The 24839-nt window shown below is 38.9% G+C and overlaps 1 protein-coding gene across 1 annotated transcript; it reads left to right on the top strand.

Moving 5' to 3' along the window:
• Window positions 1-7337: 7337 nt before the first annotated feature.
• Window positions 7338-24839, top strand: fbxw2 (F-box and WD repeat domain containing 2). Its single transcript, XM_004564644.6, has 8 exons — window positions 7338-7640; window positions 8353-8645; window positions 9694-9916; window positions 12569-12763; window positions 17482-17615; window positions 17762-17848; window positions 17965-18134; window positions 22741-24839. Exons 2-8 carry the CDS (start codon window positions 8379-8381, stop codon window positions 23027-23029), a joined length of 1365 nt encoding a protein of 454 aa, XP_004564701.1. The 5' UTR covers window positions 7338-7640; window positions 8353-8378; the 3' UTR covers window positions 23030-24839.

The raw sequence follows: 24839 nt of genomic DNA, 5'->3' as shown, positions 1-24839 counted from the left end.
TATCTAATAGGACTGGCTTTTCTGGCAAACAGAGTGTGTGTAGGTTCCTCCTGAAGTCTCAAACTTCAGACATAAAGGTAAAAGTTGGTGGTTCCTCTGGTGCCTTTCATTGGGGAGATTTGCACATGATGCAGGATTTTAAATAGCAACGATCTTAAGAAAGACATAGATACACACATAGATTTTTTTTTTTGTTTGTATGGTGCCAAAGTACATTACATTCCTCTTCACTGATGTTTAAATCAACTTCTTTTTCCCAGACCTGGCTTTTTGAGACCTTTTTGACGTTTTCAGACTCCTCCAGGCCCAGTTATACAAAAGGAGGGTCATTTTTGATCCATTCTGTTATAAAACTGAGATGGTTGCCAGACCTCCATTTGAACTACGAAGTTGAAGTTTTGATATCTTTAACCTTGCTTTTCTTTTGTTCCATATAAAGTCACTTAAAAAAAACTATTAAGTAATTTTTGAGCCTTGTTTGATATAAGTGAAAGAATTATTTGGAGGGGGTATAGCAATCTTAGCATGTCACTCATCTTAGTTATTGATATTTCTTAAATCTAGTGATTAGAATTTCTGAAATGTATAAAAGGACATCTTCGTGTTGAGCAGAGAAGTTGAAAGCTGCTTGATCTTAGGCCATTAGTGATGATGAAAGGGTAGTGTACAAGAGTTTTTATATATATGTCTCCCAGACAAAATGTATGCAAAACATAATACAGCCAGGTGACACGATCAAAGGCCTTTTCTGCGTCTAATGAAATGATCATACCACATGATGCTGGAACCCTTATTAAAAAATTGAATTAACAGCTCAAGCCATCAGGCCCTGGTGATTTACCATGGTGATAATAAAATTGCCTAAAAGTATTGTTAATATTTATGTTAATTTAATGTCTATCACCATACTGATCTGTCTGTGGACCTCTGTGCACAGAAAAACAAGCAACAGTCACACAAAGTCGCTTGTCAGAGCACCATGAATGCAAGGTACCCCTACCTAAAAAGTGAAGACAGTCTTCAGTCAACTGAACTCCTCTTCCTGCTGTTTAGATGTCCTGCCAACAAGTTCAAGTTCAAGTTCAAGGTTCTTTATTTGTCACATGCATAGTTATACAAGTATAATACACAGTGAAATGTAGCCTGACACGCTCCTCGACATATGCAAAAATTGGGGGGGGGGGGGGGGGTGTAGAGGAAGAACATGATATATATATATATATATATATATATATATATATATATATATATATATATGTGTATGTAGTATATACATTGGGTGAATGTGCAGTAGTAGCAGCAGGCAGGTGAATTCTGTACATTAATATGAATAGACATCTGACTATTTTACAGGATAGACAATATAAACATATTTAAAATTAAAGGAATTGAAATGTACATTGTGCCTTGGTTTAGTGTCTGGAAGAGTCCTGTCTCAGTCAATTATAGATGATGTGAGAGGGCAGGTGTGTGTGTTTAGGGCACGGATGGCTTGGGGATAGAAGCTCCTCTTGAGTCTCTCTGTCCTTGCCCGGAAGATGCGGAACCTTCTACCAGATTGCAGAAGTTGGAACAGTTTGTTGCCAGGATGGGACGGGTCCTTCAGTATCTGCGCTGCTCTAGTCCGGCATCTCCTGGTGTAGGTGTCCTGAAGCGGGGGGAGAGCAATCCTGCAGCAGCGTTCTGCTGTACGGATCACTCTCTGGAGAGCTTTTTGGTCCTTCACACAGCTGTTCCCACGTTTTTTTTAAAAAGGTCTCAAAGACTTTGGAGTCAGACTTGTTACAGATTGTCAACTTTTCTTTAATGTCAGGTGTGTTTCCAGAATCACTAAAAATTGCTGTAATAAAACCTATACTGAAAAAGGACAATCTTGACAAGACACAAATGAACAACTACAGGCCGATCTCAAATCTCCCATTTTTAAGTAAGATCATTGAAAAAGCAGTTTCTCAACAGCTCAATTACTTCTTAAAACAGAATAACTGCTATGATGCCTTCCAGTCAGGTTTTAGACAGAACCACAGCACTGAAACCGCTTTGACCAAAGTGTTCAATGACATATGTCTGAATACAGACAGTGGAAAAATGTCAGTCTTCGTTTTACTGGATCTCAGTGCAGCATTTGATACAGTTGACCACAACATATTACTCAAACGACTGGAGAACTGGGCAGGTCTTTCAGGAACTGTACTAAACTGGTTCAAAACATACTTAGAAAACAGGAAATACTTTGTATCAATAGGTAACTTCACATCTGAGCACACAAGTATCACATGTGGAGTTCCCCAAGGTTCCATCTTGGGACCCCTTCTGTTTAACATTTACATGCTCCCACTGGCACAGATTATAAAAAACAACAAAATAAACTATCATAGCTATGCAGATGACACACAAATATATATCACAATGTCACCAGGAGACCAAGGCCCTGTACAAGCTCTTGGTAAATGCATCGAGGAAATTAATGACTGGTTGTGCCACAATTTTCTCCAGCTAAACAAAAACAAAACTGAGGTAATAGTCTTTGGCGCCAAAGAAAAACGATTACAGGTCACCAGAGAACTTCAATCTATACACCTAAAAACCACAAACCAGGCGAGAAATTTGGGTGTAGTGATGGATGCAGACCTAAACTTAGAAAAACACATTAAGACAATAACAAAATCGGCTTACTATCACCTCAAGAATATTTCAAGGATAAAAGATCTGATGTCTCAACAGGACCTGGAAAAACTAGTCCATGCATTCATCTTTAGTAGGCTTGACTACTGTAACAGCATCTTTACAGGTCTACCTAAAAAATCAGTCAGACAACTACAGCTCATTCAGAACTCTGCTGCTCGAGTCCTCCTGACCCAGTATGAACCTTTCAGATCCCTCAGGTCATCTGGATCCGGTCTTTTATCAGTTCCCAGAGTCAGAACCAGACACGGAGAAGCTGCATTCAGCTTTTATGCTCCTTATATCTGGAACAAACTCCCAGAAAGCCTCAGATCAGCTGAAACACTCAGTTTATTTAAATCCAGGTTGAAGACACCTATTCTCAGCTGCATTTGAATAAAGCACCAAATCCACACTTTTAAGCTTAAATTTCAAAACTTACATTTAACTACTGATTTAATCTGTTTTGATTTTATATACTGTTTTGTTTGTTTGTTTGTTAATTAGTTGGTTTGTTTGTTTGCTTGTTTTAATCAATTTTAAATCATGCTTTTTATTTGTTTTTGTTTCTAATGTCTCTGTAAAGCACTTTGAATCACCTTGTTGTTGAATTGTGCTATACAAATAAACTTGCCTTTCCTTCACTGAAAAGCTCCTGCAGGGATCTGACTGTATAATTGGGAATGTGGGTGTCAGCCCATTTTTGATGATGTTCACCTATGAGATGAATAGAATTGAACTTTCACTGGGTAGCCGCTGATCAGGTATTTAAGCCTTGATCTTTATGCAGTTAATTGCCAAACCATCCCCTAAGATGGCTGGGTAGAGATCACCTTCATCTTAGGAGGGAATCACAATTCCAGTTTCACCATTCAAGCCCCCTTCCTGGTCAGTCAGCTGTCACTGCAACAGCACCTACTAGCAGCTAATGTGCTTGAAGCGATTATCAAGAGACAAGAACTCTCAGGTGATGCCATTCCCACAGCTGTTAGCCTCCGATGTGATGTCTTTGGAATGGTGAACAAGTGATTCCCATGGTCAGTTTCATCCAGGTACCACCAAGAAAATACTGTGACACAGCTACAGTAAGAGTGGGAGTGCTGTCATTCCAGGTTTGGTACAGACTACTGTTTTTGTGTGAACCTGTGGAGCAGGACGATGTCTGAGGACAGCTGAGTTTGAGGGAAGGCCTTCTGGAGTTCAATAACCCTCACCACCCCTATATCATGGTACTAATCTCTAAGCACTTAAAACATGAGATCATGCTACCAAAGAGAAAATTTTTTGGTACAGTTTAGCAGGTCACCAAGGTGACTGAGATTGGACATGCCAGAGACACAGAAAACTGTGTCTCTGGCATGAGAGAACAGTTAATCTTTTTAGATTAGCTTTTTTCCAGTAAACCCCAAACAGAACTCTTGCTTTTCCACCAGCTGACATTAGCCATCTGATCCCCGAAAAGCAACAAGTGGTGGAAGAAATGTTCTGTGAAGAGGCCGTGTTTCAGCCCTGTAAATAGAAATCAGACTTAAGGATGATGTGCCGGTCGATAGGGAGGTAAAAGAACAAATTCCAGAGTTATTGGTAAAAAGATGGTTTGTTAAATCTTAGTCACCCTATGGTGCTCCAGTCGTGTGTGAGGAAAAAGGATGGCTCCATACGCCAAGAGCTTTATTATAAGCTCTTGAATAACAAAACAGTGCCAGACCAACCCCAGTCTCTGAGATTTTTAGCGCCGAATACAATAACCTCAGTTTTATTTGAATTAAGAGGCAGGAAATTAAAGCCTGTAGTTTAACTGATTGGTGTGTATTATCTGGCTCCATGGATCGATGTTGGGTATTATCTGCATAGCAGTGAAAATTTATGTTATGCGTAATAAATGGTAAATGGCCTGTATTTGTATAGCGCTTTTCTAGTCCTTAAGGACCCCAAAGCGCTTTACACTACATTCAGTCATTCACACACTGGTGATGGCAAGCTACATTGTAGCCACAGCTGCCCTGGGGCGCACTGACAGAGGCAAGGCTGCCGGACACTGGCGCCACCGGGCCCTCTGACCACCACCAGGCAAACATGGGGTTAGTATCTTGCCCAAGGATATTTGGCATGCAGCCAGGAGGCAGCCTGGGATCGAACCACCGACCTTCTGATTAGTGGCTGACCTGCTCTGCCACCTGAGCTACAGCCACCCAGAACCAGGCTCTCACTGACTCACTGGAGGGATCCAGCTGGTTTTCCATACTGGACCAGGGAAAAGCCTACCACCAATGTTTCATAGCAGAAGGATCAATGTACCTGACAGCTTTCACAACTCCTTGGGAGCTATATTAGATGGGCAGGATGCCATTTGCATTATCAAATGTACCAGCTGCATTTCAAAGGTGCATGAAAGGAACACGGAGAGTGGAATATGTAAGTTAATGTAAAAACTTATCATTTAATTTAACATCTGATATTTAATGACAATAAAATGTTTCTTATTCAGAACATGTAACATCAGCAAGCAACAAATAAACAGCAGCCAAAGTTGTTTGTCCTACATCAGTCCCCTTAGCTAAGACCATTCACTTGACTTGGGAGGGATAAGAAAATAGTGCGATCTACTGATGTCCCCTCGTGAGATTTTAAACACTTTTCCCTTTAATATATTGCAACCACAACATTTGTTTAAAACATTTTAGTTACTCATATTTAGGGCAATACCCCCTAATGTTAGCAAGAAAAACAAAACAAAAACAAAGGTTAAACTGGTATATTAAAATATGTCTTTATTAACTGACAAAAATAATGCCATATCATAAATATCGGAAGTAAATGACGACTATCTCGGAGCTGTAAAGAGACTGTTTTTTATTTGTTTGTTTCGTCTTCTTAATAAATGGGTCTAACAGGACACTAATAAAATATTATATAATGCTGTAGACTGAATCTTATGGGAGGGTATTGTTGACTCCTCATTCCAACTAAGCAACTGATTATTTGCTACTGATTTTGGGGGTATGGCCACTTCCCATTGTACTTCGCTCCAGTAAACATTTTGCAATCCACAATCCACATTTGCTAACTAATACCAATCAGCTGATACAAATGTAATGTCAATAGATGATGATATTGATTGATTTGTCCTAAACCATGTTGGTTATCCGTCACTTGAAACAACCAAGTTGTATTTGTCTATAAATTCCTCCACTACTATACCATTTCTATCCTTCTTCTTGCTTCCCAACAGCTCATTATGTGCATTTAGGTCTTCAACCCACATTAGAGGGACACCGATTTTATCTGTAATTTCTACGAAATAGTCTTCCTCTAATGTAATGCAGAAATTATATGTACTTACAACAGTAAATTTTCCCCTGTCTGTCCACACTTCTGTTATTATGCACTCAATTATTGCATTCATTTCTAGTCCTTTTCTAATAAAGGTTTTACAGGTTCCAGCACCAAAAGGTTATCTCCTTATTTTTCCTCTCAAATTTGGATCTTGGAATCACAAAACCTAGCCTTGGTTTAAACCAACTTTCTTGTAATATTAACAATGCAAGTAATATTAGGCTTTTAATTATGACCACTTAGAAAATGTTTGAATTCCTATTCATTTGCCATGAGGCTCCTAGCATTCCACTGCATAACAAACAGCAGTATGCAAATGCTACTAGTTGCCATGATCATAACCTCTTTAGAACAAGTCCTCTGTGTCTGTGTCATCCCATTCTAAGTGCTGACTTTGTTTTGTTCTTTGTGCTTCACTGTCCTGAGGATAGGTAATTTGACATATTTCTTCCAAATTAATTTCCTTGAATCCTAGCAGCCTAGCTGCCACATATCCATAACTCGGACACTTGAAACATCTCACTGGAGGGCTCTACCCCATCAAAGTGTAACTAATTCATCCCACATTATTTTCCTTAGTAGCATATCCTTCATTAGAGGTGATGAGTACTGGGGTAGACCTTATACCATTCCTTGCTATCCTATGGAAGCTTGTTTCCACCACTAAAAATAAATAAATGCTATCTATAATAACTCGAAATTTTTACTTATTTCGAGTTATGGATAGCGTTTTTTTAGTGACGGAATGAAGCTTCCATACATAACTAATGCATTCCTTTATGCTAAGATTTTCTTTTGGACTACTCGGTTCAATTTTTAATTTTATATTTGTCCACCAAGTGGTGCTACTTTTTACCATTCAAAGCCTGCAGCAAAATTTAACTTTTTCACTTTTTTTATTCGACTTTCTTCTCAAAATAGTATTTGTACTATTTTCCTCGAAATAGAGCTTTAATCTCGAAATTTCGACTTTATTCTCAAAATGATCAATAATATTTTGTTTTCTTAACGTGGCGCTATTACTCCGTCGTACTGATACTCCTTTTTTCTTTTAAAAAAAGGGTTCTGACTCTGGACACACCTACTCGCGCGAAAACCGGAAGTTAGTTAATCTATTTGTTTTCGTGCCAGCAGCATTGTCTTGCAGGCAAGTTGCGTCAAAAGAGGGAACGCTGAAAATAAAAATGCAAAAATGTTATAAAGTATAAGTATACTGAATATGCTGGCAAAGCTACTAAATATGCGGTTGTATATTGTTAAATGTTGCCCGTTGTTTTGAGATAAAAACTCTTACTTTGCCTCCTGTAAGATTATACTGAGGGTGACAACGACCTCTTATGAAGGGGTAGCGTTTCCATTATATTATAGTTTCATGCTGTCAGAAGGTGCTATCGTTTTCCCCTGCTGCATGAAATATCTACACCATAGAGCTGTAACGAAGACTACCGTTACGTGTTTTACGTGTAATTCAAAATTAACAAAAACAAGCACTATCGTGGTTGTTAGCTAACCTCAACTACAAAACTAGCTTTCTTTGGAATCCGTTTAACTTGGTGGTTGCCAGATTAGCTTTCGACAGCTAACTTAGCGATGTGACCTAAACCGGGAAAGTGTTGATCCGGAAACTCCCTGCAACTCTGGTTGGTGGGCAATTTGAATTTCCAATTACAGTTATAAATCATTTAATAGCATATACTGTTCTCTAAGTATTTGAGTGTTTCCACTTGTAGCTAGTTTGCTCTAAACAATAACACTGCTACAGAGCTAACGTTAGCTACAAAAGTTGCTAGCTAGTCAGGCTAACTTACAACGAATGCACAAGCAGACACGGGAGCCCATAAAAGTGGCTTCCTTTAAATTTCAATTTTAAATAAGTGAAACATATACCCGAATGTACTTTATTTTACATTCATGTGTCGTTTTCAGGCTCGGAAGGCTTTATGAAGCCTGACGGAAAGCCTTCTGCAGCTTTGGTTATTAGCTACCCTGCTATGGCCGGATCTTAAACGCTGTATGAGTGAGGAGATGATGCTGGTTGATCCAGGTTAAATGTCTGAACCAGGGACACTTCTTAAATCATACATTTTGTACTGTTATTGTTCATGACCTTTCAGGGATTCAGAATTGGCGTCATTCATTCTTCAAGAGATTTAAATGTTAAGGGGTTGGAGGGGCTCAAACGTACTCTTTAAAAAAAAAAAAAAAAAAAAAAAAAAAAAATATATATATATATATATATATATATATATTGCAATGACTGGAGGGCATGTTGAATCTGTCTCTGTGTATGATGAGTTTGGTAGTTTTCTCCTGACCAAATTGATGAGGTCGGACCCTGCATTATTCTTATAGCTCTTGCAGGTCGCTCTCATGTGCCCATGGAGAAGGCAGCATTTGAGGGGTGGCTGGAGTCAGTCTCTGCTACTTTCCTTACTCTAAATGACCAGCAGCGCAACCAGTCTTTGGACCACCTCATATCTTTAAGTGGTGCTGCTCAGCTCCGCCATCTCTCGAATGGACTAGAGACACTGCTGAAACGTGACTTTTTGCGCCTTCTTCCCTTGGAGTTGGCCTTCTACTTGCTGCGCTGGCTGGATCCTCAGACCTTGCTCACCTGCTGCCTAGTCTGCAAACAATGGAACAAGGTAATTCTAAAATTTCCAGACCCCTTGTTTATCTGACTTTCCTCAAGGAATGAACTGTAAAAGAAAATAATGATTACAAACATTCACAGTGAAATCTAATGCCTTCTTTCAGTTTTTGATAAAAGTGCAGCTATTAGCTTCTGAAAGAATTGTTTGGTTTGTAGAAGGTACTTATCTGTTATTATGCTGTCTATAGGTATCCATTTAATCCTCAATAACAACCTAAATCCAAAAATGCAGATATGACGGTTGTCCAGGCCCAAAGATACAGTCAATAGCTAAACTGACAGACATATACAGACAGTGATGTTGTTGCACTGATGTATGCCCACATATGAGCTTCACTGACAGTTCCAATTGTGATATATTCATGTTGTATTTTCAACATTGTTTTTCTTGGTTTACTGTATCTGTGAAAAAGAATAGTGTTTGTTCAGTGCTCTTGTGGAATACTCTTGAGATGGACATCATGTCAGCACTCTGGATTGATCTGTTGATGAATCTGTAATACTGTCACATTAAAAGTATAACATGTGGGAGCAAACGCATACAAGACTGCGTTTTATGCACTAATTTTACACATTTATCATGTAGTGTTACTGGTCCAGCCCACTTAACATCAAAGTGGGCTGTATGTGGGGCCAGTGATGTAAAATGCTTGTGACATCTGTGTTTTGGGATGACTTTTGTTTCCTTGCATAAAAAGTGAACACATATTTAGATTACCAAGACTGTATACATTCTCATAGTTAGATGAATATGAACCTCTCCACCAAGTGGCATATACGTTATATATATTGTTGTTTGCATGGACTTTCTGATATGTTTGTTGAAATGTATAGATAATGATTATATGAAGCATGAGCAAAGTGAATTACAGGTGGAAATTTAATTGATTAAATCCGTCATACAGCTTAATTTTTGTGACACAGATGGATAATCAAGTTTTTAAGGATGTTTATTATTGATCCACAGAGCCTGACAACACTTGTTTCACATATCAACTATTCTTACTTTCTTTCTTTTTTTTCTTTTTTTTTTTTGGTAGGTGATAAACTCTTGCACTGAGGTGTGGCAGGGTGTGTGTCGGGAGCTAGGCTGGAAGACTGATGAGACCATTCAGGATGCATCACATTGGAAGGGGGTCTACCTGAAGGCTAAGCTGCGTATGATGCAGTTAAAGGATCAAGAAGCCTTTGAGACGTCATCACTTATTGGTCACAGTGCTCGAGTATATGCTCTTTATTACAAGGACGGCCTCCTCTGCACAGGTACCCCATGACTGTGTGTTCTGTCTTTATTAGAGTAGCAAAATATCAAATTGGTAGCTCTCAAACGTCTACGATAGAGTCATGACACAGTGCTGTACAGCTCATCAGTTTTATCCAGAGATATTTCTGTCAACCTCATAATACTAACACTCCTTTTAGTTTAACTTCACATCATGTCCTGAGAAATGTACCCATACACACATGAAAAACTGCAGTTTGAAAATAGCGTTTAAACAAGTCTATCATCTGACATCTGTATAGACAAAAAGTAAATATAAAACTATTCACTGAATACACTAAAAATACTGATATATGATGTGTTTCAAAGGGTTAAAACCATTTCAATTTTCTCTTAAGCGCAATGGTAAGAGTTATAGTCATTTAAAGAGTGCTTATAAAATAGATCTGTCACCGGGCCTATGGTTTTTTTTTTGTTTTTTGTTTCTATTTAAAAAGGAATTTGATTTGGAAATTGTCATGACCATGGATTAACGTCCATGAGTACTATTAACAAGAGTTGGGAAATGTCTTCAATCTTAGCACACTCCTTAGTTCAGAGGTGACAGTTCACTTTTCACGTACAGCAGGGGAATTAATTGTTTGATCCCCTGCTGAATTCATAAATTACGTAGTATAAGGTCCAGCTTTTGGCATAGTGCTTTTGGCATAGACAAAGCACATTTCTTATACTCCGGACACATAAGATCTTACCATTGGTTTTCGTTTAGGAAGTAGTTGATCTCTCTCTCGCCTGGAACATTCTTTAGCTGTCTTCTGAGCTTTGACAAATGCACAGTTGCGATAACCACATTTACTCAGGGCCTCTTTGATATGATATCCATTGTCTATGGGGATGGTGTTCACTTTGTGTTGTAGAGTCCTGATGTCACACAATTTGTGTTTGAGTGGATGATGATAGTCAAAACCTTAAAAACTGATTGGTATGTGTCAGTTTACAACTTTCAAATGTTCCCTGTTGTTCACGGTAATTTAAGTTCAAGAACACTACCACGTGATTTTGTCTTTCCTTCTGTGGTGAACCTGATGTGTTAATGTAATCAGTAAATTGTTGTACGTCTTGAAATTTGATTTTCACCCAGGAGTCATTCACATGCAATGCGTCCAGAAAGTATTCACAGTACTTCTCTTGTTCCGAAATGGATTTATATTTAAACTCTATACACCATACCCAATAATGGGTAAATGAAAAAAAAGTTTGCTTTTAATGATTATAGATTTATTCAAAATCTATAATTTAAATATATGCATATGAGAGGATGTCTGGACTATGCTTTTATTGCAGAATTTTTAATAGTACTCAAATTGGACTTTGATCAGTTTGATCAATTTGCATATTAATGATCATGAAACTGCACTTGTGGCTCAATGTTAGGTAATGATGCTAGTTCATGGTTGATATTTGTTATGCACCTGTACAATCTATATAATCTTGAGGAAACCTTATACAGAAAACAGAAGTCACTTGAATGAGTGATCAGAGGTTTCACCTACTGGAAATTCGTAGTGCAGATAAACAGAATTAACTTTCTGGGATTTCATTACTAAGAATATTAAGCATACAACATGATATCTCTTTTCTATCATCAGCAAGTTTCTCTGACGGGTTCCTGGCCTTAAGATCTTAAAACCACACCTTAATTTGTCCTCTACTGTTTCCATTAACTACCATTTCCAATAGGAAATGGTAGTTAATGGAAACTTTACAACTTAGGAAGCTGCTACCTGAAATACTTTGCCAACTTCTTACACCCCAAACAACACACACACACACCGCATTGATGGTTTCATATGCTTTTTATTTTACATTTCATATTCCAACACAGTTTTTCCATTCTCTGCACCCTTGTAGGAAGAGGCTGACTTTCACTCAGGTTCATAGTTATCATAAAAACACTTTTTCTTTGAGTCTGTTTTAGCTACTGTTGGTTCTTCTTTGGAAGTTTGATAGATAAAATAGAGACGAGAGAGTTACTAGGAAAAAAGATAGGCGTGTGAGTTATCCTCTCTTGTCTTGTATCTACATTTGTCTTGCTTAAAGTGATATATAAATGATAACTAGGGCAGCCCTAATCCAAACCTACCTGGCCGTGTGTGAAACAGAAATTGCACCTTAACCCTAACAACTGTTTGTGCCGTTGTTGCCAGCAAGAACTGCACTAAAGTATTTGGGATAACTGTTTTTTGTCTTGTTGTATTTAAAAAAAACAAAAAAAAACCCCACACAATTGGTAGTGGACTTGCTCGTGCGTTTCAGATCATTGTCCTGCCGCATAACTTGAGTGCCCTTGCTTCAGGGCCCAAAGTATGACAAACATGCAAAAAATAAAAACTAAGACATATACTTGTTAATGGTACTGTATAGGTTGCTGTTGTTGTTGTTTTTTCATCTGTATCACATTATGGCACAGTAGTTTCTACCAGTAGCACACTCATAAGGGTTGTTTTGAGTATACCCAGTTTTGTCTTCTTTCATGCAGACCATGTCTGGAATAGGTGTGGAAGCATTGTTTGTAATGTTTGTTTCATTCTCAGTGTGTGAGGGCTTGTACATGTTGAGCCTTCTATATACACTCATGTAGGTTGAACCTGTCACTACAGCAGTAACACTGATGGTTTTTACTTGTTTTTCAGGATCTGACGATCTCTCTGCCAAATTATGGGATGTGCGTACTGGACAGTGCATTTATGGAATTCAGACACACACCTGTGCCACAGTAAAATTTGATGAACAGAAGCTGGTGACTGGGTCCTTTGACAACACTATTGCATGCTGGGAGTGGAGTACAGGGGCTAAAATCCAGCAATTCCGTGGCCACACAGGAGCAGGTTGGTTTCAGTGTTGAGCAATTATGTCCTTATCTAGAATAGGAAGCATATTAATGCTAGAGGAGAGGCAGATAACATGTGGTCAATAGCGAAACGGTCAACTTTGCATGGAAGAAGCGTTATTTTTAGTATTTTATGTTATCTCTTTGTGACAGTGCTTTATATGGCAAGGGAACTTTAAAATCTGTCAAAACAAAGGCATTAAAAAAGTCTGATTAGGCAAGAAACACAAGTCCACAGACAGTTTTGAAACAAACCTAAAAGGAAATGGCAAAAAATATAACCCAACTGTCTGTGCACATTTCTGTACACTGTGGAATATTTAGCAGTCATCTGCCACCAAGTTTGGGGATTAAAAAGAGTAATTCAGTTCAATTCAATTTTATTTATATAGCGCCAAATCACAACAACAGTCGCCTCAAGGCGCTTCATAGATACAGAGAAAAACCCAACAATCATATGACCCCCCTATGAGCCAGCACTTTGGCGACAGTGGGAAGGAAAAACTCCCTTTTAACAGGAAGAAACCTCCGGCAGAACCAGGCTCAGGGAGGGGCGGCCATCTGCTGCGACCGGTTGGGGTGAGAGAAGGAAGACAGGATAAAAGACATGCTGTGGAAGAGAGACAGAGGTTAATAACAGATATGATTCAATGCAGAGAGGTCTGTTAACACATAGTGAGTGAGAAAGGTGACTGGAAAGGAAAAACTCAATGCATCATGGGGATCCCCCGGCAGCCTACGTCTATTGCAGCATAATTAAGGGAGGATTCAGGGTCACCTGGTCCAGCCCTAACTATATGCTTTAGCAAAAAGGAAAGTTTGAAGCCTAATCTTAAAAGTAGAGATAGTGTCTGTCTCCCGAATCCAAACTGGAAGCTGGTTCCACAGAAGAGGGGCCTGAAAACTGAAGGCTCTCCCTCCCATTCTACTTTTAAATACTCTAGAAACAACAAGTAGGCCTGCAGAGCGAGAGTGAAGTGCTCTAATAGGGTGATATGGTACTACAAGGTCATTAAGATAAGATGGGGCCTGATTATTTAAGACCTTGTATGTGAGGAGCGGGATTTTGAATTCAATTCTGGATTTAACAGGAAGCCAATGAAGGGAAGCCAAAACAGGAGAAATATGCTCTCTCTTTCTAGTCCCTGTCAGAACTCTTGCTGCAGCATTTTGGATTAGCTGAAGGCTTTTCAGCGAGTTTTTTGGACATCCTGATAATAATGAATTACAGTAGTCCAGCCTGGAAGTAATAAATGCATGAACTAGTTTTTCAGCGTCACTCTGAGACAGGATATTTCTAATTTTAGAGATGTTGCGCAAATGGAAGAACACAGTCTTACATATTTGTTTAATATGTGCGTTGAAGGACATATCCTGGTCAAAAATCACTCCAAGGTTCCTCACAGCGTTACTGGAGGCCAAGGTAATGCCATCCAGAGTAAGAATCTGGTTAGACACCATATTTCTAAGATTTTCAGGGCCGAGTACAATAACCTCAGTTTTATCTGAATTAAGAAGCAGAAAGTTAGCGGCCATCCAGATTTTTATGTCTTTAAGACATTCCTGCAGTCTAACTAATTGGTGTGTGCTATCTGGCTTCATGGACAGATAGAGCTGGGTGTCATCTGCATAGCAGTGAAAATGTATGCTATGTCTTCTAATGATGCTGCCTAAGGGAAGCATGTATAATGTAAACAGAATTGGTCCTAGCACTGAACCCTGTGGAACTCCATAATTAACCTCAGTGTGTGAAGAGGACTCTCCATTTACATGCACAAATTGGAGTCTATTAGATAGATATGATACAAACCACTGCAGCGCAGTACCTGTAATACCTACAGCATGTTCTAATCGCTCTAATAGGATATTATGGTCAACAGTATCGAATGCTGCACTAAGGTCTAGCAGGACAAGCACAGAGATGAGTCCACTGTCAGAGGCCATAAGAAGATCATTTGTAACCTTCACTAAAGCTGTTTCTGTGCTGTGATGAGCTCTGAAACCTGACTGAAACTCTTCAAATAAGCCATCCCTCTGCAGATGATCTGTTAGCTGTTTGACAACTACTCTTTCAAGGATTTTTGATATGAAAGGAAGGTTGGCCTATAATTAGCTAAGACTGCTGGGTCTAGAGATGGTTTTTTGAGTAAAGGTTTAACTACAGCCAGTTTGAAGGCCTGTGGTACATAGCCGATTATTAGAGATAGGTTGATCATATTTAAGATTGAAGAATTAATTAATGGCAGGACTTCTTTGAGCAGTTTTGTAGGAATGGGGTCTAAAAGACACGTTGATGGTTTGGAGGAAGTAATTATTGAAGTTAACTCAGAAAGATCAATTGGAGAAAAAGAGTCTAACTTAACATCAATGGTACTAAGAGTAGCTGTAGATAATATTACATCTGTGGGATGATTATTGGTAATTTTTTCTCTAATGATAAAAATTTTATTTGTGAAGAAGTTCATGAAGTCATTACTAGTTACCGTTAAAGGGATGGTTGGCTCAACAGAGCTCTGACTTTTTGTCAGCCTGGCTACAGTGCTGAAGAGAAACCTGGGGTTGTTCTTATTTTCTTCAATCAGTGATGAATAGTAAGATGTTCTGGCTTTGCGGAGGGCTTTCTTATAAAGCAGAAAACTATTTCTCCAGGCTAAATGATGATCTTCTACATTTGTGACATGCCATTTCCTCTCCAGATTATGAGTCATCTGCTTTAGGCTACGTGTTTGAGAATTATACCACGGAGTCAGGTACTTCTGATTAGAGACTAGAGCTGGGCGATAGAACGATAACGATATGTATCGCGATATAACTTTTACTCGATAGAGAAATTAAGCTATCGCGATAGACCTCGCCGCTCTTGTCCTCTTAAAAAAAAAAAAAAAAAGTCAGCCAATCCAAATCAAGTAGCCCAGAGCCGAACCAATCACAGCCGCAGCGTCACGTCGCGTGACTTGTTACCTACAGCACAAGTGCCAAGCTGCACGTGTGTTTGTTTGGGAAGCAGCCAGCGGGTAATGGAGCCAGCGCGTAATGGAGGAAATGAGTGTGCCGACTAGAAAAATCAACCGAGCGTGACCGAAGAGAAAACAGATGATGGTTCCAACGCCGGAGAGATTGTCGAACGGAAGAGCCATAGAAGTTCCGTAGTGTGAAGGTATTTCGGCTATTTCAAGTCTGACAAAAAACAGAGTAGCGTGCACTGCAAATTGTGCCGAAAGCAAGTCTGGAAATACAATAAACTGGTGCATGCATCACACTGTGCGCCACGTTATTGTTTCGGTGAAATGAATTTCTACAATACTGTTAATTCTACTCTCTGCAGTGTTTAAATGCTTACATATACACACAGTTACTGTCCGTCCACACATACGACTCGGTTCTGCTTCTATGCCCCAGCTTTGTTTACTTTTTCCCACCGAGGCTTCTAGACTTCTGATTGGCCAACATTTCTGCACGGTTAGGAATCTAGCGCCACCTGCTGCTTTGGCATGTTCATAGCAGCGTTTTCCTTCATTTCTGCCTTTATGTGTGGACGGGATTATTTTTTAAAACGAAAATGGAAAATCTCCGTTTTCAAAAATACCCGTGTACGTGTGGACGTAGCCTCAGTCTCTGACTGGAAGCGCTAATTCGTCATTCGGCTTTTGTCAGACTAAAGTAACTGTTAAAACTGTTTGAAAAGCTAAGCTATACAACAAGGAGAGATTGAGAATTTCCTTTTAGTTCTCAGTTTATTTGATATTGACAAAAGTTAGTCAGTTTTGTCTGTTCTTCTGTAAAACAAACTAAGATTTATTTTTAGAATTAATATTTTGTTTCTAAGTGGAATTGACAATTTAGTCTGTTTCGTTTGTTCTATTTTGAAACTTAAACGCTTTAGCGGCTGCCTTTTGTGTAGTTTGCAATATTTGCCTTTATTTATCTGAAAAAGTCTCATGTTCCTTAAGTACATCTACCCTGTTGAACTTATTATGAGAAATAAATATTTAAATCAAAACAAGCTGCTGATTATTTCACATTTTACTTGTGAGCAACAGCACATTTAAATCTTACAAATATAGTTATTTGGCTTATATCGTGATAGATATCGTTATCGACTGAAATGAAAAAAACATATCGTGATATGAAAAAATCTCATATCGCCCAGCTCTATTAGAGACCTTAGTTTTCACTGGAGCTACAGTATCCAGAGTCGTACGTAGTGAGGAGGTGAAATTATTAACAAGATAGTCGACCTCTGATGGGGTAGCGTTCAGATAGCTGCTCTGCTCTGTGTTGGTACAGGGCATTGAAGATGATAACAGTGGGTGGATTATATTCTTAAACTTAGTTACAGCGCTTTCAGAAAGACATCTACTTTGATAAAGTCTACTCTCCACTGCTGTGTAATCAATTATTGTAAATGTAAATGTTATCAGGAAATGATCAGACAGGAGAGGGTTTTCAGGAAACACTGTTAAATGTTCAGTTTCTATGCCATATGCCAGAGTAGAGAGATGGAGTACACTGAAACAGTCACTGGTGGATTCAAGAGGTTTTGTAAAGATGAGGGTTATCAAGAATGGGACAGTTCCATTTTTGTTATACTAGTGGAACTTCTCCTAGGCAAAGCTTGGTATTATCTGCCAACAAGAATAGCTACATGTTTAATGTGTGCGACAGCTCCTAACTGTGTGTGTGTGTGCGCGCGCATGTGTATGTGCACGTGTGCAGTTTTCAGTGTCGACTACAATGATGAGCTGGATGTACTTGTCAGCGGCTCTGCAGACTTCTCAGTGAAGGTCTGGGCTTTATCTGCTGGTGCCTGTCTCAACACGCTGACTGGACACACTGAGTGGGTAACAAAGGTCAGAATTTTATGGGTTTTTTTGTCTGAGTTTGTGTGAAACTTATTTCCATTACTTCAATTACTGGCAGGAAATAACCAATCTTAATGTTTTTTGTTTGTTGTTGTTTTAAAGATGTGAAACTTTTGTTGATTTTCTGTTATCAGGTGATACTACAGAAGAGTGAAGTGGAATCAATGGTGCACAGTCCTGGTGATTACATTCTCCTCAGTGCTGACAAGTATGAGATTAAGGTAATGTTCCCTTTCATAGTTAATGTGTTTTAAAGGAAAACGACTTGTTCATCATACATGACCTGCTATATCTAAAGAGTCCATAAGATGGAGCCAGTCCTGTGTTTTGTGTACAGGTATGGCCTTTAGGCCGAGAGATCAACTGCAAGTGTTTAAAGACACTGTCGGTGTCAGAGGACCGCAGCATCAGCCTCCAACCTCGCCTGCAGTTTGATGGACGCTACATCATATGCAGCTCTGACCTCGGAGTCTATCAGTGGGATTTTGCCAGTTTTGAGATTCTCAGGTAAAATAGGTTGCATAATTTTAGAAAACATGCAGGTGCCTAGTATGAAGTAGGAACAGAAAATGCAGTGGTTAGTACTGTTGAGTTTCACTCCCCCATCAGACCGGGCCCTTTTTGTGTGGAGTTTGCATGTTCTCCCTGTGTTTGCGTTTTGTTTTCTCCAGGTAATCCGGTTTCCTCCTGCAGTTCCTCCGTGAGTGGTTGTCTATCTCTCTGTGTTAGCCCTGTGACAAACTGGCAATCTGTCCAGGGTGTACCTTGCATCTCGCCCTGTGATAGCTGGGATAGGCTCCAGCTCTTCTGCAACCCTCATAAGGATAAGCACAAGAGGATGGATGGATAGAGAAAATCAAATAAAACTACAGCATACAAAAAGCTAGTTAAAAACTGAAGTAACCAAGGAAAGTGTCCGTCGATCACCTTGTTCACATTTCCTTCCCAAGATGTCCATATGACATTTTTTTGGGATTTTAAAGTTGTAAGATCATGAGGGTTGTACTAAAGTGGAGGAAATAATTATTTGATCACCTGTTCAATTTGTATTGATGACAAGGCTGTAACCCTCAAATTCAGATTATAATTCCATTCATCCATTCTCTTCAGTTTAACATTTTCAGGGTCGCGGGGGGACTGGAGTCCATCCCTGCTGTCTTATGGCGAGAGGCAGGGTACACTCTGGAAAGGTCGCTAGTTTGTCACAGGGCTAACACATAGAGACTGGTTAGGAAAAGCTTTGTGTCATAAGCACAACATCAGAAAAAATGCAACATGTAAAACCGACCCAAATTGACCACTGACATATTTTAGTGTGGTTTATCCATCAGTTTGCTTTTGTTCTAGATTTAACTGCCAGTTCTCTATCAGCAATTATGGCGTGTAAGGGGAAATTTGATAACATACCGAATTCTAGTTCCACCTGGCTCTATAATCTCTATAATTAATCTATAATATGCAGGGGAGACAGACGGTTTACGAAATGTAATGGAGTGAATGAGAGGTGACTTGCCTATCATTTCGGATTTAAATAAATAATATGAAACCTTAATGAAATTACAAGTTGTCATCATTGCAAGAACAGGTTGGAAAAGACATTTTGATATAGACTGTAGATATAAATATGAAGGCCCATGAGCGTTCTAAACGTTTTATTTCTGGTCTGGGGAAAAAAAACCCAATACTAATCAACGTGGTTACAGTAAACACTGAAAAAAATCTGCGAAAATCTAAAACCCCCTTTCCATTAGTATCTACTCGGATCAACTCACCACAGTTTTCAGGGTTTTCCATTAGGCCATTGTACCTGGTACTAGGTACTAAAATAGTACCTACCACATTAGGTGGTAGTGATTGTAATGGAAAGCCAGTCGATCCAAGTCGAGTCTGAGTGATTTCCACTAGAGATACACCGATTGACCGGCTATGGACCGGAGTCAGGTAATTTCTTGGTGACCAGCTGACTGGCTTCACATACTCATTATGAGCTCATCCATTTCATACATATAAACATGCACACAGCGGCACAGGCAAATAGTTCCATGCGCTCTCACAGTGAAACACTAACATGTTGATAGTAGAGATGGACCGATCCGATATTACGTATCGGTATCGGTCCGATACTGACCTAAATTACTGGATCGGATATCGGAGAAAAATAAAAAATGTAATCCGATCCATTAAATATCACGAAACCACCTCACAAAACTTGCAATACGCCGTAACTCACCTCAGAACGTTAGCACGTTGGAGCAGTATGCATCACGTGATAGAGCGGCTGTGGCATGCGGGACCTGTCGGTGCTCTGGATAGCATTTGGAGCTTCGCTAGCAACCCGGCATTTCATCTCCGACAAAGTTATCCCCGAGAGAAGTAAAGCAAGTGTGTAAGTCCATCTCTGAATGTTTGTAAAGCATTCCTGCGTTAAGCTTAACAAACGATATATGGAGCGACTGCCTCTTCTTGCTGCTACTTCAATCATGAAACTGCTTAACGATCAGCTGATCAGCTTTTCTGTCGTGAGTCCGTGTCTCTAGTTTGCTTTTGGCCCACTTTGCACCAGAAAGAGGAAACCAGCGGCTGAACAACAGAAGCACGTTTAAGCTTGATCAGCTGTTGTTAGAATGTATTTAATATTACTTTCTACTCGAGGATCTTTTTCTACGTAGCTGACGCTGGTAACTGTGCAGGGGCGGATCTAGCAAAGTTTAGCCAGGGGGGCCGATAGGGCATTAACAGGGAAAAGGGGGCACAAAGACATACTTTTCTTTCTTATTCTCATTTAAAATGTCAAGCTTTTAATAAATAATTATCTGACACCCAAAGTTTTAATTTGATGCAAAATGAATAGAAGTCCATTACTGTATATATATTAACTATTAAGTCTAATATATATACCCTAGTAAGCTATAGTACTTTTTCCTTTGGGAAGGTACCATCTGTGCAGTCTGCAATTTTGTTGAAGAAAGATGTTGAATCTATTTAATATTTCTTGAAAAATAATTGATTTCTGTGCATTTTTTTCACACTGCATCAAATTAAGGTTGATTACGTCGATTAAGCATCATGAGGTGGCGCGTGAGGGGTGGTTCCCTATTTTTTATTTATTTATTTTTGTTGTTGCTGGGAGTTGGAACCCTATTAGTTAGGTTGCTTAATATTTATGCTACGTACTCTTTAAAATACCAGAATAGGGAGGATGGTGTAGGTTTAAGTTTATTAGATTGATCAGTATTGCTGAACTATGAAACATTTTTTTTGCATACAGGTATAACAGAATAGCTTTAGTGTAGTTGTTGTTTTAAACTTGAGTATGAACTTATACAAAATGCAGCAAGATATTTAAAAAACAGTTTTGTTGATTAAAAAACACTATATCGGATTCATATCTGTATCGGCAGATATCCAAATTTATGATATCGGTATCGGACATAAAAAAGTGGTATCGTGCCATCTCTAGTTGATAGCATGGAAACTCTTTACTCTGAGTAGAGGCACATAGTTTGTCAAAGTTAAATACCTCACACCACAAAAACAAACCTAATTATACACTTAAATCACCCTCAACCAACAGAACATGTATAATTTAAAGGAGCTAAGTCAAAGTGGCTAAAGCTATCCAAAGCTTAGAGCCAGCCACCAACCAGCCTGTAGCCTCAATATGAGCAAAATATCAAGGCAGTTACAAGAAAAATTATGGAGACGTGAAAAAGTTAGGATTGAAAATTTGTTATTGATATTTGTTTTGTTGGCACCCCTCTTAAATTCCTGAACCTCTAAAAAATCCTGTTTGATTGAAAAGTAGCCTGATTAGAGTAGGATGAATCAGCATCCCCAAGTCATACTGTTAGAATCCTCGAAACATAAGCCGAAGAGTGGCAGCAGTCTTTGACTCCAGTTAAATAATCAACCAAAGACCCAAGCAGAGTTGTAATTAACTTGAAAGGCTAAATCTTAGCCTTGTACATTGTAACTGGAAAACTCACAACGTTATTTGTTGTATATCATTCTCCTGGCCTTTACTCAGTTTCCATCTGAATTCTCAGACTTTTATCTTATTTAGTACTCAGGTCAGGTAAAGTGATTAATATGGGTGATTTTAATATTCATGTATATCAGGGGTGTCCAACTCCAGGCCTCAAGGGCCAGTGTCCTGCAGGTTTTGGATGTGTCCTTGATCCAACACTGCTGATTTAAATGGCTAAATGACCTCCTCAGCATGTCTTGAAGTTCTCCAGAGGCCTGGTAATGAACTAATCATTTGATTCAGTTGTGTTGACCCAGGGTGATGTCTAAAACCTGCAGGACACCAGCCCTTGAAGCCTGGAGTTGGACACCCCTGTTGTAGATGCTGAGCACACTACACAACACTATATTTAATCTGTTATTAGACTCAGGTGACTTCCATCAAAATGCATATGAGACCACCCACCACTTAAATCATACTCAAGAAATCCCTTTTTAATAAAATTTCGATTTACTATAATTGATTGCACAACAGTGGGGAATATGTTTCATTACAGTAGATGTGTTTCTGAAAGTGGTGTAACTAAGTTCAAATGTAATTCCTCCACTGTTAACATTTTCAATGCTGTGTGCCAACACAATGCAGAACAGCTACCTAAACTGTACTCGCACAGAGGTTGATTATCTTGCCAATAGTGTTACATCCTCACTGTGTACGACGATGGATACTGTGGCTCTTCTGAAAAAGCCTTAAATCAGAAGTGCTCGACTCCCTGGTGTGACTCACAAATGTACAGTAATAAGGTCCCATCTTAAACACCTCATATCACCACCCCTTTAATCTTAGATTCCTGACTTAGTTGTAGTTCCAAGAGTATTTAAAAGTAGCATGGGAGGTAGAGCCTTTAGCTTTCAGGCCCCTTTTCTGTGGATTCAGTTCCAATTTGGATTTGGGTGACAGACGGCCTCTCTAATTTTATGATTATACTTAAAACAAATGTGTAGACCATTATGCTATAGAGCATCTAGCCATTTAGTTGTTGTTGTTGTTGTTTTTTAAACTCTTTGCATGTACAATCAGAGCAAACTCATGAGTAACCGATTATATTTTGGCAACTTTAAATGCAGCTTATCTTTATTTTCCCAGGGTGATAAAAATGCAAGATCCAGCCAACCTGTCCCTGCTCAGCTTTGGTGAAGTGTTTGCGCTTCTTTTTGACAACCACTTCTTGTATGTGATGGACCTGAGGACAGAGGCTATCTCAGGCCGTTGGCCTCTACCAGCGTATAGAAAATCCAAGCGAGGATCCAGCTTTCTGGCCGGCGTGACCTCTTGGCTTAACGGTTTGGATGGGGGCAATGACTCTGGACTGGTGTTTGCCACCAGCATGCCAGACCATAGCATTCACTTAGTACTGTGGAAGGAGAACGGATAAACACAGACAGGGTCAGTGTACCTGAGACTGCTAGAATATGAGCTGCGTCATGCATGCTCTGGAATATATCAACCCTAACTGCCAAGATAGATCATACATGGACCAAAGCATTTTCTTTTTAGCCATTTTTTCTTCAGCATACAGTCATCCTCTAGAAACCCACATGAGCACTCACAGTTGGAAATGGAAGATGAAGAAATCATTTTTCTGACCTTGTACAATCGTTCCTGATTTCTAAAGAAGCCTGAAAACCTTTCACTGGTTTTCTTATCTTGGACAAAGAAGAAAAACAGACTTAGTGTGAAGACCAGTAATTGCTAATAGTTGGCCCCCAGAATAAATACCATCATAGAAATTCTCCTGTGATGGCCTCAGCTGTGAAAGAGGAAATGTGTTAGGCAGTTTTGCAGTGTGTGATTGGGTGTTATTTCTGGGTGAACTTTTATAAACACTATTAGGTCATGTTGCATGCACCAAGAGCACATCCATTGTCAAGCCAGTCTCCACACTGACCTGCTTAAATATTGGTCTCCATCAGGAAAAGCAGGGTTGCCTTAAACCAGTGGTTTTTGAACTTCCTCTGGTATTCCTCCTTTCAGAATTTGCAGAAAGTTGACACTCAAGTCTGTCTCACCCTGCAAGAAAATAAACTAAAGTCTGACACACATATATATATATATATATATGTATATATGTGTATATATATGTATATATGTGTCAGACTTTAGTTTATTTTCTTTGCATAAATTTTGTCATTTAACTTGGTTTGACACCATATTTTCCGCTGGTTGTCCACACCTCGAATTACGAGAGCCACTGCAGTAAACACAGCAACTGTTTTGAAATAAGATGGGAATATAAAGATTAACACCACTTAACTGCGTGTTTAAGTGACATTTTTGCTGAATTGGTGTATATGTATACAATGTACAATATTAGGCGTTTTCACTAAATTCCACTGAAGATTATATGATAAGAGGTTTCAGTGTCAGCTTGAGTGAGTTGGGGTGCCTTTTCAGTTCATTTGATGTTAAAAACTAGAAGTCCTGGTAACTTTGGCACATTGCAGTGTTGTTACATTGTTCTTTTCTTTTGATATTTTTGTACTTGATATACTCTCAGTCTCAGATGTCTGGATTTTTATTGCTACTGCCTGGCATAAATTTCTTGGGGAACAAATGAGAAATTGACTATTCAACATCAATTTTATTTTTGTGAAAGGTCTCAATATTTCACACAGCTGAGATAGTGACTTCTGCCAAACTGACTATTTTAAATTTCAAAAGGAGTTTTGACCAGTTTTTCCATAATGTAAATTCTGTTAAACGTGCCTCATTCTATGTCACCTTTTTATTATCCCCCACTTTTCATTGTCTTTTTTTGGCACTGGCAGGCCTTATATGACCATGGATCAGAGTGCATTCACCAGACTTGATTTATGAGATTTAATTCATTATTAATGATCTTTTTCTTGTATCCTCACATGGATGAATGTACACAGCACACTTACAGACTGCTTTTAGATTAACACTTCCAGTCCAATTAAAACAATACCGCTATACTGTATTCTGACTGTTGTCTTGACCGTTACAACACATTTAAAACCCAGTAACATGACTTGTAAATAAAGTGAAAAATGTGAAATAAGAAAATTTCTATGTTCATGTACCTTTCAGAGTTGGTTTCATTGCATTTAAGCACTTAGATCACAAATTATTTTGCTCATCTGTAATCATTCTTTGGTTACTTGCACCTATCTATAATCTGCTTCAGTTCTGCAGTCCTTCAAATAAATAATGTAGCAGATGCA

Source organism: Maylandia zebra, linkage group LG7 (genome assembly GCF_041146795.1).
Source record: "Maylandia zebra isolate NMK-2024a linkage group LG7, Mzebra_GT3a, whole genome shotgun sequence".
Classification (NCBI taxonomy): domain Eukaryota; kingdom Metazoa; phylum Chordata; class Actinopteri; order Cichliformes; family Cichlidae; genus Maylandia; species Maylandia zebra.
Note: the sequence above shows the minus strand (reverse complement) of the source record. Positions and strands in the feature narration are given on the sequence as shown.

Coding starts and splice junctions, on each gene's coding strand:
- fbxw2 (XM_004564644.6), top strand. CDS start 8,379: ATGGAGAAGGCAGCATTTGAGGGGTGGCTGGAGTCAGTCTCTGCTACT. Junction 12,764..17,481: donor CCGTGGCCACACAGGAGCAG/GTTGGTTTCAGT, acceptor GCACGTGTGCAG/TTTTCAGTGTCGACTACAAT. Junction 17,849..17,964: donor CTGACAAGTATGAGATTAAG/GTAATGTTCCCT, acceptor TTTTGTGTACAG/GTATGGCCTTTAGGCCGAGA.